General features: G+C 37.6%; 1 protein-coding gene across 1 annotated transcript in view; it reads right to left on the reverse strand.

The window, feature by feature from the left end:
• LOC138036336 (death domain-containing ATP nucleosidase-like) overlaps positions 1 to 12052 on the reverse strand; it is a 12967-nt gene extending 915 nt beyond the window's left edge. Inside the window, exons 1-2 of the mRNA XM_068882656.1 lie at positions 11918 to 12052; positions 247 to 891 (exon numbers count right to left, since the gene is read on the reverse strand). Coding sequence (XP_068738757.1) covers positions 247 to 850 — 604 coding nt within the window. The 5' untranslated portion in view covers positions 851 to 891; positions 11918 to 12052. The remainder of the gene's footprint in view (positions 1 to 246; positions 892 to 11917) is intronic.
• Between the last annotated feature and the right edge of the window lie 8715 nt (positions 12053 to 20767).

The following is a 20767-nucleotide window of genomic DNA, read 5'->3' on the forward strand; positions in this document are numbered from 1 at the left end:
TGTCTCATTCACACACTAAAATAATCTAAACTACCAGTCTTCTATGCACCTTCCTTGCATGGAAAAAATGTTTAGCAAATACATGTATATCGCTTAGCTTAGTACATGTATTGCCTTGGAAAGCTAAGTTTCATTGACAAAAATATGAGAGAGGTAACAGACGGTAATAACTTTAGGATTTTTCTTGGATTTGTCTAACACAAATTAGTTACGGGTTTAATTCCCATTCACTAGTAAAACTATTACCTTCCCCTTCTGTCTCAACAGCAATTGCTTCTGGATGTTGCTTTTGAAGATCATCACATCCACACTTCACTGCTTGGCCCAAAATATCACTATCACAGTGTACTTTGACTGCCAATTCACCTGGATTTTCCAAAGGAGCAACCCACCCGCAGGGTGCATCTCTAACAAGATTGCCAAGATGTCGACTCACAGGAGTTTTGTAGTCAGGTGTTGTTAACTTGGAAGATACAACTACATCTCCTAGTTTGACTTTATCTGGGCTTAAACCGCAACAAGTTCCCACTGAAAAAACCGCCTTTGGCCTCAAGATGCTAACGGCATTCTTTACTGATAAAGTGCCTGCAGCACCTTTGGAACATTTCGTTAAGGCAACCTTTAGCTCCTCTTGGTCGCCAGCATTATCAATGTATCCAAAATAGATATGACCAACGTCTATTTTGTAACTTTTGAAAGGTCGATCCAGAAATGAGAAGCAACTCAATAACTCACAATCCTCCACAGTCAGCAGCAAAATATCAATCGGCAGATCAACAAATCTCCAGGGTTTGCTGATGTTTGGAAGATCACTCAGTTCTGGGAGCTTGACACTGAGCCGTGGGGGCATGTCGTTCAGCAAGGATGAACCAAGTTTCCTCTTCTTTTCAGCTAAAACAATCAAGAGAATTGCATTAATACTTGCCATGCCAATTATTTGCTTGAATTTAACATGTTATGTTCAACCAGGAAAAATCTGCAGGGGACAAGCGACTCCTTGCTAAGACCTTTGTCATTCTGATAAAAATTTAATTTATCATATAAGTACTGAGACGCAGTCACAAAAATGACAGTGATGAAAAAATCATTTTGTTTTTGGACACAGCCAATCAGCAACGTGAACGATGAAATTTCACTAGTAAAAATATCATTCACGACGACTTGCAAGCCGCCTTTATCATTCAACAAACTATGTCATACTTGGTGCCAAAACTTGCAAGCTACCCTTTTGTTTTCAACATGTCAGAAAGGTCTGTGGATACTGGTTCAATTGACAATTTCATTGCTGAACAAGAGAACAAAGCCACCTTGCAAGAAACAAAACGTGATTTAAAACTTGTCCGAGCCTTTTTCAAACTAAGAATGAATGTAGAAAAGTTGAAGACTACAACTACAGCCTATGGCAAAGCACGGTGGAAAGAGAATGAGGCTTTGGAGGAGAGTGATGGCGATTAAGCTTAGCTTTTATATTATTATCTTGCTTAAATATTGAAAAAAAAAATGATGACACTTTTAAAAGAAGATGTTCAACTTTTAGAACGTTGGAGTGAATAAAATTCACTTCATCATCTAAGCTCTGTTGTCATTCTTGTTTGAAAGACATCTCAGTACTTATAAGGTAAACAAATTTAACTTCATGGTTGGTTCGCTGGTACAATTTTTATGTGAAGAATCACAAATTCACTTGTTTGCTATGCTCCCTCGTTCATTTGCAATTCTCCACAACTTAAAACAAAAATCGCACTCGCTCACCAACCACAAACGTAATCTCCACATACCATTACTTGACCGTTTTTGCCCAATGTCCTTTGGACATTTTAAAGCAATGTTAAATTACGTAATTGGTTTGATTTTGTATTACTAACAACGATATCTCTCACTTCCCCAAAAAGAAACATTTGAAGTGACTTCACTTGCTTCAATAGGCCACCCTCGAATTCAGCTTGAAAGAGAGGTTTAGAAGACAAAGACAAAGGAAAGTGGCCTGATGTGTTAATAACTTTCACATTCATTGCAACTTGTTTCTGTTGTTTTTGTCCTCTCTGCCTCGCTATCAAGCTGAATATTAATATTTGAAAATGGCCTATAGAGCATTTTCACTCACGTGACCGGCAACCAAATTAGATTACTGAAACAAGAGAGAGTATTTGCATAAAAATTGAGTTCCATTCCCAGGGGATTCGTTTGGTACACCATCATGGCCGCCGTGACGTCATGTAAAAACGCTCTATTACATTTGATTTCAATACTTGTCAAACTGACAGTCTAGTAGAGCATCTGTGGTCAGCTATATGTTTGACCTCAACTTAAAAGGGCTATGCCACATTCTTTTTTGGGGTGTTTCTGGCAAATCTGGCAAATAGGAATAACCGTAAGTTATTCCTATCATGATAAAATAAAATTTATCATTACAACACAAAGATCACTCACTGTAAGAAAAACACAGACATTGTTTCAAGATTCCCTCAATGAAATTATTTTAAATCTTGCATTTTTTTCTATCCATGTATCTATTTGGCTTTATTGTAATTCTTTTTTTGTTGCTTTACAGTTTGTTGCGGTTATTGAGATGTTCCATTATATTATCTTGTGCAGTTTGCCACTCATGAAATTACCTAAAATTGCATCACATATGTCCCTTTATCCCTTTAACATGAGCCTTATCATTATAAAATTAATAAAGAGGATTGGGCGATACAAGACACTTGTTGACTGTGTCATGCTACAGCAGTGAACAAAGAAACAGAGGAGGATTGACAGACATTCGGTGCAAGTCAACCACCAATTCTTACAGCAACTGCAATGCCCCTTGTTTTTTACAACTGACTTAAACAATAACTATGTCAATACGCGGACGTGTATGGCCTTATACGCGTATGACATATATTTTGGTTCATTATGAAACAACAAGCCCAACGCAACTTTTCGCCAATGGAATCTGCACGCTAAGAGTTCGTCACACCATTTTGTAACTTTCAGTTCCGCCCTCAACAACAATTTTCTATGCTTGTCAACAATCAACTACTGTAGCTGTGTTTGTACATGTATGTGAAAGCACTGTTGCATCAACTAAATGTCTTATTTGATGCCAACAAATGTCAACCATGGGGCATGAGGTGTTTGAATCTGATCAAGGTATCATGAAATCAACTTGCACAATCAATTGACACACGAGGGAATAAGGTCACAATGAATTTGCGAACACTTTCCATTCAACAGGATTTTTGAAAATTTTAGGCTGAAATTTTATTGAACAGGATGAACTTTTTTTGCCGGAAGATTTTCGAAGAGCTTTCTTTCATTTTCCTAGAAAGGGCGAAAAATGTCATCTGAATTTTACTAGCAAACTAGTCCTTTTAACAGAAACTAAATGCACCTGCATTCTCGATTCGTCTTTGACAAAATGGGATGAAAATGCAGTAGAATATGAGCAATTACAAAAAAGATTGATTCACGAAAACGCTCGAAGTCGCAAAGGAAATGACTTTGTTCGATTCTCGTCACACTAATTAAATAACCTTCCTTAACGCTTTTATCACGTCCCTTGTGACTCGCAGTCGGCTTCAAGGGTCAGTGACATTTAATAATAACATCTTTATAAATCTCGACTGATAAAAGACCCATGAGCCAAATCAAAAGATTTGCTGGTGTAAACCGGTGATCACTAGCTTAAATTATATTAAAAATGAAATAATAGTATCATTAATTATCTACAAATATACAGTCACATAATCAAATTAAAATCAGGAATAGAAAGACTAATGAACACAACAAACACGTGCATCTTAATCAAGATTTTGAAAATAGAGGAACAATTTTAACTTAAATAACCATATCTACAATCGGCGTCAAAAATGTTGTCACACTCTTATCCTTTAGGGTCTATTTCAGGCTCGGCGTGAAAATGACCCCCTCCCCCTCACCCCCGGGACAATGTTGTGTTATTTTCTGTTTCCTATGAGCCTTGTCAACAGCGGTACAACATTGATTGGGGGAGAGGGGGGAGAGGGAGGGGTATACTGGACAAGTTTTCTTTGCAAACAATGAATGTGTGGCTGACAGTGTGCTCTGTTGGCAACTGTCTCAACAAATTTTGTCGCCAATTGTGGGTAGGAAGTTCCAGTCCAAGGCAGGTCCACTGGCCCACTGTTGAGTTAACTCTCAGCCCGTCTATTAGTGAGCTATCTCTAAAAGCACGATCAAGCAACTGGGAGTGTTAATTTGCAACCAACGGTCTGAACGTTCACATTTTACAGAAACAACAGAATCCCACATAAACGCCACCAGGTGTCTTGTTTACACAAGATTATACCGTGCATCTTAATTCCTTCATTAGCGCATAACCAAAATTCCTTGCGTTTTGAAGAAAAAAATTAACGTGTTTTTCTCCCGATTAGAGAGCTGCCTTGTTCGTTCGCTTCTGGCTCACTCACCGCGGCATCAATTAGACTCTATATTTGCTACTACATTCAACAGTTTTCACTTGAATATGTAGCAAAGGCAATGCATACTGGAGTGGCTGTTTGTGTCATTTTGCATGTACATGCTCTTACATTGAATAAATATTAGAAAGAAGCAGGAAACACTGACTGCTGCCAAACGGTTCTGTCATTTTGAAGAACTCAAGTGTTATGATTACGATTAATTTTATCGAGGTTTTGGTTGTCAAACTAGTTTAAGTAGTTCAGCTTATTGTTGTAAAGATTTCTTATTTTGACTGGTTTGTTTTATATCATACGTCTAAAATAGGTTCCAAGCAAAGGTTATTACATTTTACAAGCAACGGAGACTTTTATTTTGTCTGATTGGTTGATAATTTGCTTGTGCCCAGGTTTTTTTGACACGCACGCGAGCATAATAACAAACAAAATGGCGTCCAAAGATGTCTCGTTCCATTACTTGCTCAATGAATTTTTTATAGCAACAGCATCGCGTACACCTTTTCTTCTTTCAAAATAGCGGTATTTTAGTGGTAAAACTTGTTTGCAGTCTTTTGTTCTTGCGTGATCAAATTTTCGTTGGTGGCTTCATGCACAATTGAGTTGGGCAGATTCCCGAGTTAAATGTTTTCATAGATTGATTGATTGAGGTGGGAGTTCAGCCGAGGCCCTGCTGTCAGTTGAAGTCTGTTAAGGTAAGATGAGTTTGCTATTCCTTTGGTTTTGTATATAATCTCAAGCTAACATAAGCTAGTACAGCCTATTAAATGTTCTTTTAAAAATTACTGTATTTTACTTTGAAATTCCTTCTTGTCAACAGAGAAAAACTTATATAAAATGCCAGCGTTATTAATGTCCTTTTCTTCACCAGTTCCTAAATTTTAATTACAAGTTTCAACTAGCAACTTGTGTGGAGGTTTTACTAAATCGCCATGGATTGAAATCAGGGGTTAGATAATAGGGAAACTGTAGGAAGCTGCACAGTAGATAGTTGATGAAGGTGCGAACTATTGTTATTTCCTATTGTTAAAATTCGATTGTTTTTCAGGGAAAATTTTCTGGAGAAACCTCACAATGATGACTACAATTATCCACTTCCATTAAATACTGCTATTTTGTTCCTACTTTTTAGGTAGACACCCTGCAATTAGCAATTTGTTGAAATTACCACATACATAAATAAATGTGGAGGGGAAACCTCTGGAACGCAGCATGCCAAAACACTATAATTTCTAGAGGTGAACTTCTAATAGAGCGTTTTCACTCACGTGGACAGCAGCCATATTGGATTACTGAAACAAAGGAAAGTATTTGCATAAAAATAGAGTTCACTTCCCGGAGGATTAGTTTGGTGCACCATCATGGCCGCCATTCCTTTGTTTCGGAACACCAACATGGCCGACGTGACGTCACGTGAAAACGCTCTATTCACATTAACTCTGAACTACCAAATATTTATGACTTCCAGGAGGCAGTGTGATCCAGTGGTTAGGGTGGTTAGGGCGCTTGCCTTGAATCCGGAGATCCCGGGTTCAAGTCTCGCTCTGACCACTTGTTGAATTTGATCCTGGTAGTCCCTGGTTCAACATCCCTGGCAGCTGCACTGGTAAATAGAAAACTGGTTTGCCTCCGACCAGTTGGGATTCTTAACAGTTGCTCCCCCTAAGGGGAGCGGTCAATTAAGTATGCATTGTATTGTATTGTACTAGCTTTGTGCCAACAAGTCACCTTGAAATTTAAATAAAACTGAATATCTTATCTTCCAACCTCACCAGAAAATAAATTTAACTTACTTGCATTAACTTTAGCTGGTCAATGCCTTGAACAAGTTTCAATCTTAAGATGATTTGGATATGTCACCATGTGAGTTGACCATCACCAATGTCCTCGGCTAACTCAATGTTGTGCGCAATTCAAATCTCCCAGGGGGTAAGATTCTTTGTGTATTCTATTTGCATTATAACGTAGCATTCACATTCAAATGATATGGAAATACCCGGAACATTTTTAATAAATTTTAAGCCTCCAAAAGTTGTCGGTCCTGACTTTTTTAAACTGTAAATATAAATCCATATGTCAAGGCTTGGACTGCGAATCTCACAAGGATCCTTTTGGATTGCCTTGGAGTGCCTAGATCTCCCTTGGCTCAGGAAGCACAATTAAACTGCTACATATATAATTTTTGATAAGAGATTAATCATTACAGGAAAGTACTTATTGGATGTGTTAGTGACTGAGTTGCACATGTGCAATGCCCATTAAAGTCCGTTCACCCTTGTGCACCTCACTGAAAATACTTCATTTGCAAAACAGGGTTTGAAAACCTGAAACTTCTCTTAGCAACAATGCTATAAAATTTGAAGCTAACTTAGTTCCCTCTTCAAAAATTAAATTTCTATCTGGTAACCTCAAACAAACGGTTATGTGACAATGTGACCCACAAAGTGTCACGCCATGCCTGATATGTAGAAGCAAATAGATGTACATCTGCTGAGATGGCTCTGCTTCGAACGTTATTTTGGCCAACGGGTGCACTACTTAAGGTGATTCCCTCGTTTTGCAGTGCGCATCTCACACTGCGCATAACATTGCGACTTCGAAGATGGCAGCGTTTTACGCCGGCCATCTGAAGAGACTCAACAATGGCCGCTTTTGCTGTTCAAGAGCTTTTACATGCAATCATGATAACTCTTCTCGGTTAAGAAGGTGTTGTTTTGGAACTCGCCCTAGTCCTTTTGCGGAAAATGTTCATTTTGAATCCAAAATAATTGCCCCTTTGCCATCCATTTATCATCATGTTGCGAAGAAACAAGTAAAGTGACCCCCCATTTTAAATGGTTTTTTTGCCTCGTAATAGGTACACGGAAAACATATTTCAAGGAGAAAGAAGGTTGGATAGTAGAAGTTGTAGTACTTACATATAAATGATGGGAACCTGATGTGGAGACCGACACTGAGTGTAAGGTGATGACTGTAGCGTTCCAATTTGCGTACATTTCTTTGCAAGATTGAACAATTTGAAATCACTTTAGCCTGGACAAACAAGTAGGTTCAAGTTTTCAGTAATACTCAGTAGCTTTTGCTATATAACAATTTTTCCGGTTGATCTAGTTTCGAACGCTTCCCGCGTGATTCGGTAAAAAACACTTCGAATAAAGGGTATACAGTGCGAAAACAAGCACGGTGACCCCATCTTTTCATTGCATTTTTTTAATATCCTGTGTATGAATATCAATTGTGCCAAGTTTGAAAAAAATCTGGATAGTACATGTATGTCATTTTCAAGGGAATTACCTTAAATTTCTTTTGACTTCATCAAATTATTGAGGTACTCCTTGAAAATCAATTGATTAAGCCGATCCCCATATCACGATTTAGTTATTGAGGTACAGACAGAGATGCAGCGGCATTCAAGTTTTCAAGTGCAATCTAATTCCACTCCTGAACTGTCGTTTTGACAAGAAATGCCAAAAAAGTTAACGGAAGGATCCACAAAATAATAATCTGTCCTAAATTAAATCTAAGGTTTGTAGAACTTGGTAAGAACTTTACATTTTATTGTAGATTATAGTTTCTATAAACTAGCAATGTCAAAAAGTGTGACGATATAAAACTAATATTTTCAAAATGAAATCCGACCAACGGAACTTTGTCTGGCTAGGGTGAATTGGAAGTGCACCATGACACATTACCAGATTTTGCCAACAGGTTGTATACTAGCAGAGGTATTCCCTGTTAATTCCTATATCACGAAGCGGGACAAAAGTCTCAGGGGTAAGACGACAAATTTCCATTTGAGGTAAAACAAAAAATAAATTTATTAATCAAACCATTCATCTCGCCTAACAACAAAAATCATGGGTTTGAAACGACGACTGTACTAATCAAATGGAAGGATTAGTTACTTACAGTATTGTACTCGAGTTAAACAAAGAAATGATACAAATAAAAATAGTGACATTCTGGTTCAACAACACCATGGAATATAGAATGATAACAACACAATTTCTTTATCACCACAAAATGAAGCAAACAAAAACCTAAAATAGGAACTTGAGGAAACAAACAGTGATATTTATTTCATTTGACATTAATTATTACAATCTGAAGTAGACCCTTGGACAGCACAAAAATGGATCGAAAGTGTGCTCACCAAATACTCATTGCAGACAAACCGCCATCTTGACTGCCGACATCTTGACAGGAAGACTTTCACTGACCGCAAAACTTCGATAATCGATGTCACACAAGATTTTTGTCTTAAACTTGAGTTGCTTTTCACGGTAATGTTTGATTTGGCTTGCTGACAACCTGTTTATGAAAGATTTATCGCTAAACTTTTTCCCACTGGCACAATCAACCAGTTTCCAATAAAGCAAGTCTCGACTGTAAAATCATTAGGTGTACAAACATGTATCGGTGAAAATCTTACTAGGGAGTGTCATATCAACGAGCTTTCTAAAAAGATTGCTTCTGGTATAAGCTTCATTAAACGTATTAGGTACTCGGTCCCATGTAAGACTCTACTTTCAATTTATAATTCACTAGTCCAACCACATCTCAATTACTGTAGCTCGGTGTGGGAGTCCTGTTCTACGAGTCTTTCTCAAAAGTTACAAAAATTACAAGATCGCGCTGCACGCATCATAACGTTTTCAAATTGTTGGGGATGGTAAATTGGGTCAAACTGGATCGTCAACACCTTGTTAATAAATCAAGATTGATGTATAAGATTGTAAACTAGACGCTCCATGAAGCGTACAGTGGGTTACCGGTGGTATGTGTTACACAAAAACAGAAGGCACTGAGTTGGGTGGTATTGAACTGCATTCCAGTCAAGTGGGTGGTCATTAAGACCATTTGAGGGGTCACCCAGATGTCGTGCCAGCAGAGGCCGTTATGGTCACACGTTTATACGTTTAATTATTTTGTAATATCCTGTCCAATTTTGAGGTCTTTCAGTTTTCTTAAGCTTTGGTAACAAATTCAGTTTAAATATAACAAAACATTCTCTTGAGTAGAAGTCAATCGTTTCTTCTTTAAATAAATAGTCTGCAAAAAACTAACGGCAAATTGCTATGACAGATGTTTTCCAGCATGTCTTGCAGTTGCACTGAGCAAACGTTTATTGCACACACTAAGGACTGAAGATGTTGTTTCCGCTTCATAATTCCTCTTCTTTTCAGTCTAATCTGATGCCAGGTCAAAACATTTTTTGACTTTACGTTTACACCAATAAGTTCCCGTAAATGCTGGGCGTTAACAGTAAAAGACAAGCCAAAAGACAGATAAAGAAAAAAGTAACAAAGTTTTCACATATAACTCTGAATTGAATTCTCATCGAAAGATTAATGACTTTTATGAATGAAGGGAAAGGTCATAATGTTCTGTCAAAAGGAAGAAATTGATCACATGCTAGGCAAGCATAAAGGTGCATATAATCACCTTGGGTCATCTGAACGAACTACATGCAGGGCGCGAAGAAAGTGCTGTCCGATAGCCCGGGGCTAGTGGAATGACTTGTCGGGCTAGCCTTTTGTTATCGTAGCTTGCCCGACGGGCAAGCACCGTCGGTTCCTCTTTTCTGATGATAAATTGAACTTTTATACCAAAAAGTGGGTAGCAGAAAGCTCCTGAGAGAAAATGATAACGTTATGAGGCCAAATTAATGTAGCGTGACAACGTTTTCCGCTTCATTTTAGTTGCGTCTGTAAATAACGTCATGACTTTTTCTGCTTACACAAGCGACTGAAATATAATTTTTGAAATGACAATATTTGCCGACTGACAGCGTGCAGTGCGAGACAATCAGTCTAATTAAATTCCAGCCAAGTCACAGTGCAGTGGATGTTCTCGGAAATTTAGGTGTGTTTCGTTGGGAAAATCCAAATCCGGATTCTTGTTTCCATTTTAAAGCTGCCAATTCATTATTAAAACAAAAAAGGCCCACTTCGTGTAAAATTAAAAAACATGAAAAAACTCGCTTGAGGAAAAGCTAGCAGACCTGGTGCCGTTATCATGATAAAAAAAAAAATAAAAACAAAAACACGCAACTCCAGTAATTTAAAACATGATGTTTTCTCACTTCTGGAAGAGTTTGTCAGCTTGACGAGCTTTGAAGAGAATTTACTCCATCGAATGTCGACAGACTTCAGATTACAGTGGTAGTTTAATTGACCGATCGTTCATGACATTCACCAAAATAAATGTGTTGTGATTTCCCTAAATTTATAATAATTATTTTTGACCGTCAACGGGGGTAACTGCAGATGTAAACATCGAAGGAACGAACCCATTCGAATTCAGGGGTTATTTTTCCTTTACTATTTCGCCCATGTTTGAATAAAATGTTACTCTGAAACAGTCATTTGCGATTTATAAAAATTTTCTGGTCTTAAAAAGCGAAACAATTTTCATACATGTGTGTTAACTGTGTTGATTATATGCAAATTGCAATCGGGCCGACGGCAGACAGAGAGACACATTCTGTAGATGTTCAAATTCAGTAAAGGCATTTCCAAAGTTACAGCAAATTTGTTGATGATGTTCCGAGAACCTCGTTCATGTTAGCAGTACAAACAAGGAACTGAAATATTTCCTATAGCTCACTGTTCAACTGTTTTAGTCAATATATTTTATATTACACTAGGCAAACTATGAACGATGAGGTTGAAGTTAAAACGAAAATCACATTCAAGAATCAATTGAAAATACTACGAAGAATTAGTTTATATCTATGCTTGATATCATTACTTGTATTTTGCATAATTAAATAAATCTGATTATTCTTTATAAACAATTTAATTTCGGGCTATCTCCACAGACCTTCGGGCTAGTAACCTCAAGTAACAGCTTGCCCGAAGGGCAACCTCTTCTTTTCATTTTCGTCTCACCCTGTACATGCACAAGAAAGAATGTTAATCGTTCGTTGTTTTCAGAGTACAGTACCCTTCAAAAGTAGTTTACCACCCTCGCGCGCAACGCGATTCGCGTCGCACGCTACACGAATCATGTCACGCGCAATGGTAAGAAATCTGTAAGTGCAGTGGCTTGACGCTCGCGCGATTTTAATTGACCTTTTGTTTCAATTTTAACTGTGGAAGGTGTTTGTGAAAGACCAATTTTCGAAGAAAACATGCCTATGATAAATTGCAGTATCTTCATACAGTAATATATTATTACTGAATGTGGCAATTCCCGAGCATATTTCATTGTTTACAAAGCTTTGTTCGCCGATCGACAAACCGTGAATCATAAGCGCTTTAATTTGTGTAAGGAAAGTAAGTTTTCGTATTATTTACACATTTTCAAGATAATAATAATCCTTGGTTTGTGTTTCCTTTTGGAGACTCGCTCTGAAAATTTTAAACACAAATTTTAACCCGATGGTCAAACAACCAAACGCTTCAGATAATTATTTATGCGGTTAGTATAAAACGTGGACTGTTTTTTTGCGATTGATACAACATTTTGTTCACCTCAGTGTCGCAGGGTCCATCTGTAAAACAGCACTCGACCAAGAAAGCAACCGTTATAGTCCACGTACTGATTTCTGCATACACACTACCGCAGACTTTGGAAGTAAGGATTGCGTGACGGGCCAAAACACTATGTGTGTGTTGACTCCACCGGCCATCCTGGCTCGAACTACGACAAGAACAGTCAGAGGACTTTAATATAAAAGATAGAAATATACGAAGAGTTGAAGTTTAAAGTGTTTCCGTTCTTCCCCATAACAATTTTTCCACTCCCTGAAGTGTTTGACTTGATTTGCTGATTTGTTGATTTCATTTTACAGTCGCCCCAATTAGTGCTCCATCGCTAGAACGACTAGACACTTAAATAAAAGTTCCTTTCCTTTACTTTTCCTTTTTAAATTCTGTGAAGTAAAGTATAATTTTGAGATAAAATCTCTACTCTTACTTTCTCTAGCCCAGTCGATGTTGTAACTGAGCATTTCTGTGTACGTGACAATATTTTGACACGGAATAAGAGTACCCAAGGGCCTTTCAAAAAATGTTTATCTGGGTCAGTACAAACCTAGTTTTGTTCTATACTCCGTTTTTGAAAACTCAGTCCTTGCTTCATACCTAGTCTGCAGTCTGCGTTTTATACTGACCGTACAACATACAAACGTTTTGCGATTTCAACTAAAACCTTCAGTGAGCTATTGCTTGTCGTTTTGAGAAGCCAAAAAAGTATCCACTTTAATGCTATGGTTGATAATTATGGCGCGAAACATTTTTTCCACCATCCTCATGTCGGACTTCAATTCACGTCGTCAGCCTATTGCTATTTCGTTGCTCTGCGCCTTTTTCACAGTGTTTTGTATTCAGTCCAAGTTTTATACCTGGTCCGCGTCTTATACCCGGTCCGCAGTCCGCAGTTTGTTGCGCACTAAAGATTGTTGACGATAACAGCACTGTTGAGGGTAGCTAATAATAATCATATTGTGTCATGTAGAAAGGATGTTTTGGAATAAAGTTAATTGTAGTTTTATGCTGTGTAATTACATTTGTATTATTGGTTGATGTTAATGTTCATGTGCGAGCGTCGAGAAAAATTCATCCTTACATTTCGCATGAAGTTTCGTTTTGAATGATGTTGGTGGATATTCAATAAATGTATGTTTCAAATTGCACGCTCCAAAAGTTTTGCGGTTGGCAAGAAATTTTAGCAACGCACAATGGACATAGTTTTTGTTAAGAATTTTTCCACCAAGTGCATGGTCGGTGTTTCAACGAGATCGTCGCTTATTCATGTATGAAGAATTTATTTTCCATCAGAATTTTCGTTTGTGAACTAGATGCATGTGTTTATTGATGCTTAAACGTCGTCTCCTTACGGCAACTTCGACGTGGATTTTTTTATTGATATTGTGAGAGTCTATCGCTAATTTCCAAACAAATAAGGAAAATCAGACCCACATAAGAGCGACGATCGATTTAAGGTGTGGGAAAGAAATTTACATCGATCGATTCGAAGTCAATTCCATGCATTTATTAACTTTACACAGAAAATCGCCGGTACAACTACGCATTGTTTTCGTAACGAATTTTTTCCACCAAATGGTTGATGTTTCAACGAAGTCATCGCTTGTTCGTATGTTTGTGAAGAATTTATTTTTCATCGGAATTTCCGCTTGTAAACCAGATGCATGTTTATTGTCGCTTAAACGTCGTCTCCAATTCGCAATTCGCAGTTTGCAATTTCGACGATTCCCATACAATTTAATAAATCAAAAATCGTCTTCGCTTACTCATGCAAATGCAGAGAGAATTTATACGCGATAGTTCCTAATATATGCCAGAAATTTACGCTTCGGTTACTCTCACGCTACGCGAATCGCATCGCGCAGGAAACGCGACGCGAGGTGGTAACTTACTTTTGAGCGGTACTGTAAAACAACATACTTTTTAGCAAAGAAACTTTGGTTTCAGTGTTGTACATAACAGCAGAGTTAATAAAATATTACCGAGAACTCAACGAAGAGGCAAAACAGCAACCAAATTTCCCGTGGTGAGTGGCAATGTTTATTTCAAGCTTCTTATGCAAATTTTGGACAGAGAATATTAAATTATAAAAAACATTTCACTTAAATGTCGTTAAAAAGCTTTATTTTTAGGCCTTCAATTGGACGAAAAATGCCACAAAAACCTTTTCCAGTGTAAAAAGTTATTGAAACAAACAAATATTTGCTATCAGCGGCAAAAACCCCTTCCTATTTTAATTGCGTGCGTGCAAACAAGAAACAACAGCAATTAAATAAATTTCAGTCTCACAGTTCAGGATCTTAAAACCCTTTTCGGAAGAACCTCGACCGAAAATGATGAAGCACCAAAGAGACAACAAGCTTTCTTTCAAATAATTCTTCACTGTCAGATTTCCATTTCTTTTTTACTTGAAGACTGTACAGAGTTGAGTACAAAATAAATGCAAATTGTGAGACAAATGAGATGCGACTTCAGTAAACAATGTGATGCATTCAAGGCGTTCAATTCCTTTTAAACCCATAAAGAATTTGCAGTTCGGTTTCAGTCTTGTACATAACACCACAGTTCGCCAAAGAACATTGGAAGCAAAGCTCACTTCGTGATAACATCCAACGGCGAAAGATGCAATTGTTGTCTTTTTGAAGATTCCAGATCTTTATTTTTCACTGTCTGTCTTGTTTATTCAATTGACTTTTGAGCTCCATAAGGGTATATTTTGTTTAAAGATTCACTAAAAAAACCATTCGTGTTACAATGACTTTCGACACCAATGAAGGTCAAGATAAATATTCTGTGCCCACCAGACAAAATCTACCCATTTCTACCAGCCCCTGAAACTGATGAAACATACTCCCAGAAGACTCTACACACAGACACTACTTAGCAGGGGATGGATAGGGAAGACTTTTCCCGACACGGAAAAGAAAAATACGGAGAAATGAAACGCAGATTCCGACTGGGTTTGGCAACCCAGTAACAAACAAATTTTATCCTTTTCCGACTGGGATTGCCATACTGGCAACCCAGTAATAATATGGTTCCAGACTATCTTAGTTCGTACTTTGTCTTCCGTTCTGATACTTTAACCTATAATCTAATCTTGAGGCAGTGACTGTACGCGTACACTTGCCATCCCTCAGCGCCACACTAATTATTGTAAAAGAAGTCTGTCCTATAGCGGAGCTGTATTGTGGAATAGTCGGCCCTTGGATACTCGACAGTCACCCTCTCTTAATGAATTATTTACATTTGTAAATCTAAGCTGAAGAACTACAAGTAACATGTATGACTTTAATAGTAGTCTTATGTAAGTTTTACGTTGCTTTTATACGCGGCTTCCTTGTAAAGCAGGTTTCCTATCATTTCTTTTATTGTAGTAGTCTTAAGTAATTGAATTTAGTTAGGAAGTCAGATTTATTTAATTCATTACTGTTACCATGTCTAAATATAGCATCTCCCTTTCCTTAAATACTACCTCGTCTTCCACCTATACTGCACCTCCCCATCTGCTTCCCTTAATACACTGTACCTTTACTTAACAGGTGCCCCTACTACATGTATTTATGCAAATTTAAAGACACCATAATCATGTTCATCTTGTAAAATCAAGGAGGTACCTTTCTCAATTAGAACACCTTATATAAGTAAAGTCTGCTACGAGCCTAGTGGGCCCATCAGGCCAACGCTTATCTCTGGTTACTGTAGCATGAAGCAACTAGGAATATTTTCTACTCCCCCCTGGATGGGATGCTAGTCCACCGCGGGCAAATCCCCAGCATTAAGTTTGCCGGTACCAATTTATACACCTGGGTGAAGAAAGGCACTGTGAGAGTAAAGTGTCTTGCCCAAGAACACAACATGATGTCCCTGGCCAGGACCCGAACCCGGACAAGTAGAGTCAAGTGCACCAACCATGAGGCCACCACGCCTCCCAGAACACCTTAGATACCCTTGTAATAATGATAAGCGAATCTCAACTTTCATTCACTCATACTCTTCAAATACTTCAGATGATTACGAACAGTGGTTTGATGGCTGTTCACTGGTTTGAATTATTCAACCCAGTTTAAAAATTCTTGGCTGGTTTTAAAATTTTGAACAAGTTCAAAGAAATTTAAACCACAACACAAGCACCCTTCTGCTGTAAGTTATAAAAATGGAACTGAAATTATTGAGTGAATGAACTTGAAGCATTTAATTGGCTCAGTCATTCCTTTACTTTTCAAATCCCTTGCTTCTAATCATTGAAATTAAAGTGTCAGCAGGTTTGGTTTTCAGTAAATCACGATAACATTTCACAGCCAATAAGAAGGCAAAAACAATGCTATCATACATGTACAGTGTACATGTAGTTATTTACTTGTATGGATTGTGCTATTACAGTAGTTTACATGTATCTCCACCTCCACTTCCATCATGTATTTCCCTTTAGGTTTAATTTGATTATTTGCTTGCGCGACCCTGGCATGTATGGTTGTACTAGTAAACTGTGAACAAAAAATTAATGAATGTTCCACTTCAAGTTTGAGATCAAAACCAAGAGCTGCTAACCACTCCCACTATCTAAATTACATCTCCAAAAGGATAAAAATTAAAGTTCTGATCAAAGAGTTAAGGATGGTGCCTACTAGTTCAAAGGCATTTTTGTGCAGTTTACAAATATATGGGAGAAGAGGATCTTAACAAGCATTACTGAAATCCAAAAAGAAAACTTGGGGTAACCACTCATTTTTCAAAGATAATTAACCCATTGACCCCTGGGAGTGAGACTGGGAGTTACAAATTTTACTCTGTCTAACGCCACCCGAATGTCTTGACATGCGCAGAATGTACCGGCTTAGTAGAAACCGTCCTCAGTTTTTACTCCAAAATCTCTCATAATAATGTGTTTACTTGCACTATACCTTCCATGTTTTCCTAGTTTGACCTTTACACCAACATCATCATGTTTCCATTGCTTTGAAAGATGCTTTTAATGATCACCATCTTGTCAAGTCTTTTGATCATCATCATATTGTCCAAAGGAACTTCATGTAGTACATCTCAAAACCACCATTTAAACATCCATGACTTGTCTTGTCTGTGTCCCTAAATTTCAAGAGGGGAAAAGGATAATACAACTTGGTACCTCGTGATTAGATTTAATTCGTTCACTACAATGATCTTCCATGATATCAATCATCCCAACCTTGGTGTTTCAATTTCAGATACTTCGTGTAAATTCTTTGTTATGCATATGCATACACTTCGTACAGGACATATAGTTTGTCTTGCACTTGCCCAGCTCTTAGATGGCCTGATAGATCACATAGTAGAGCAGTACACAACGCGATTGCACGTTAAGGATGTTTCTTTAGGTTTTTATTGCAATTTTTCTTGCATGAGTTGTTCATTTCCAAAATCAATCACCTTAACTCTGCAGTTCAAATATACCATATTTCACATATTCTCTCTATCACTCATTCACTTTGTACAAGATACATGTATACAGTGTGTATAGATGAACTCCAAAATGCCCAGGTCACAAAGGACTTGATACTGTAGCTCAGAGCAATGCAATCACCTGGTTATGGGTTCAAATCACGTCCAAGTCTGGACTTTTTTCAGGCTTTTTTCACAACTGCTTAAGCTGCTCAAGTCACTTCAATTCGTCCTTGTCACACGGCGGCCATATTGTCCCGGGAGACCAAAAGAGCTTGGTTTTACCACGCCAAGCCTCGCGGTGGAAACCACTGGGGTGAGGCTTGACGTGGTAAAACAAAGCTTTTTTGGTCCCCCGTGACAATATGGCCGCCGTGTGACAAGGGCCAATGATCTCTTTGACAAAAATCATCTCAACTCACAGTTCAAATATACGATGCTTCATATATATTCTCTATCTAGCATAACAATGTTGTATTTTTGAATTTGCAATAAAAGGAGGTTACAGCGCCACCTCCACCAGTTTTAAAATTTTCAGGCAAAACGCTTATGATTCACGCAAATGCACTTGAGATAATTATTTCCAGAATCCAGTTTCTTCAACACAACCAAAAGTGCCATATTGACACGTTTGAAAGAACTACCTTCGGGAGAGCAACACAGCATTAATTTGAAAATAGAAAGTTGGTACTCATCATTAAACACAGGAAGAGCCACAGCAGAGACCCCTTTTTCTTTTAATAATAATTTTCAGAATTTTAACAAGACTGAGTGGGTGTGCCAATGAAGGCCTTAGAATAATTTATATGATGTTTGAAAAACTGTTTCAGAATTTCAACTATTTCAGGAGATGTGAGAACCAGGAACCTTTTTTTTCATTGCAATTAAAGTGCGTTCATATCTCAGTTTACTCAAAGTTTAAGCATTGTGAATTTTTTTTTTCGGCCGATGCGGCACTTATTCGAGGAATTTCGTATAACCAGAAAAACACTATAAATTGTTACACAACGACAAAGGAGTTCGCTCTCGTTATCATGAAATTCTTGGGTTTTTTTCACCGCGTGAATTTCTCTCGTAAGATTTACTATCAGTTTAGTATCAGTCCCTAGGAAAATTAACAGATAGAAAGTGTACCGTTGAATAAAAATATAGAAAAAGTAAATTTGTTTGGGACAATGTTTCAATAAGCGCCGCCCTCGAATAAGCGCTGCACTTGTGGCCCAAAAAATGAAATAACCGCCGCGGTGCTTATTCGAGTAAATACGGTATGGAATAATTTATTATAATCAACAATAAAGAAAAAAGTAAATTCTAACTATGTTAAAGGAACCTTAACAGTCATTTTGTTTTTTTCATTTAATTTAATTCTAGGAATGGTCAGATCAGATCAGATCAGATCAACTTTATTTAATCGCGCTAACCTACTGTATTCAAAAATGTAAAGAAAAGCAATAGATGGTTTTCAAAAGGGGTGTGAACTAAATACAAAAATTAAAAATTAAAAATATACTTAATATAGTAACAATCACAACTAAAACTATTCATGCATTAAATATAACCCTAAGAAACAGAAATAGATTACCGTTACTAAAACTAATTCATGCAATTAAATATAACCCTAAGAAATAGAAATAAAAATAAATTACTATATGACATTTGGTCTATAGGTTGAAATAAGCTTATCAAACGTAGTTAAAGTTTCACAATTACGTATTTCATGGGTAAAACTCTTCTTGAAAAACTCAGTCTTTGGCAATGGAAGGGCCAACTTATTATCAGCGTTCCTTAGATGATAACTGTTGGCTGAACACGAGTTCCTGAAGATATTCGAAAGCCTCACCGGTGCCAAGTCATGGAGAACTGGAGAACTTTAAACATTTGCTTAGCCTTAATATGAAATCTGCATTCGCTGACTTAACTCCAGCCAAGATGACGTAGGGCTAACCCTGACTGTCCAGCCTCATTTTTGTAACGCATGATTACCCTAGTGCATCTGCTGTGGAGTTTCAGAAGCCTTTCAGCTAATACACTTCCTAATGAATCCCAAACCTCGCTACAATAATCAAAGTAAAGCACAAATAAAAGCATTATAAAGTGAAACAAGTACATCTCAACTTGCAAAATCTCTAAGCCGTTTTAAAGCACTAATTTCTGCTGTAATCTTTTAAAGTTATTTCTTCAATATGCTTGCTCCACGTACCGCTCGAAACTATAAGTGCATTTGCACGCGGTAATACCTCGTCTTTGCCGATAGTAATTACTGCGAAATCACCTAGGCTGGACGAAAACCGCAACCGAGGCAAAGACGAAAACAAAGAGCAAGGAAACAGTGGTTGCAACTGTTTTTCACAGCACCAACACAACACAACACACTGTCATGATAGCCTTAGTCTCACTTTGCCGTGATATTGATAGAGGAAACCTGTCATCATTCTTAATTCTTACATCTTTATATTTAATAATTTGTAAGTTTTTCACTTTCATGGTAAACAGTTCTCCCAAAGGTGTAAAAAACCTTTATCTAAGAAAAAACTGTGTGGATTTAAATGCGTAACTAGTCACCGCCAATGCAGTCCTACAGGAGATATATTTAGAATCAGCGCTTTAAATTTTGCGTCATGTCCAAATAGAAATGTTTACAGGATACAAGGAAGGGTTACATTTTTACAAACGTTGGCCATGTAGAACTTGATTTTGTACCCCATATGAACCATGTGAGCGTTAGTTCTATTAATGGGAATGGGCCCACACAAGGACAGAGAAAAACTCTGACCAGGGTGGGAATTGAACCCACGGCCTTCGGGTTAGATCACTGCTGCTCTACCGACTGAGCTACAAGGTCAGACGGGAGCACGCCGTGGGAACTGCAGATGTTAAAGTGACGGCAATGAACATGTGCAAGTACAAGGAAAGGTTAGGTTTTTACGAACGCTGGCCGTGTAGCACTTATAAATTACATATTTGAACAGACTTGAAAGGCTACTTTCATACCCCATATGAACCATGGGTCCTTGTGTATCACATCTAAACGCACGTGCAAATTTATTAAGCTCGAATATTACACAACATGATGAAGTCATAAAGGCGACCTTTTGCGCAGCGAAAAATTTATTGAAACAAACGACAGCTATTAGAGGCAAAAACTCCTTCCTACTTTCATTGTGTGCATGAAGACAAGAAACTCAATCGTGTCAAATTACGGTACCATACACAATAAAATAAATTTCAAGATCAAAACTCTTTCCTGAAGAACCTTTTCTTTAAATAATGAAGCACCACATAGGCAACAAGCTTTCTTTCAAATAATTCTTCACTGACACATTTTCAATGATTTCTTTACCTAAAAACTTTGCAGAGTTGAGTACAAATAAATAATTGTTTTAAATAGTAAATTCTCAAACCGGGTTTTGCCGC

The sequence above is a fragment of the Montipora capricornis genome, unplaced genomic scaffold, assembly GCF_036669925.1.
Source record: "Montipora capricornis isolate CH-2021 unplaced genomic scaffold, ASM3666992v2 scaffold_477, whole genome shotgun sequence".
Taxonomy (NCBI): Eukaryota; Metazoa; Cnidaria; class Anthozoa; order Scleractinia; family Acroporidae; genus Montipora; species Montipora capricornis.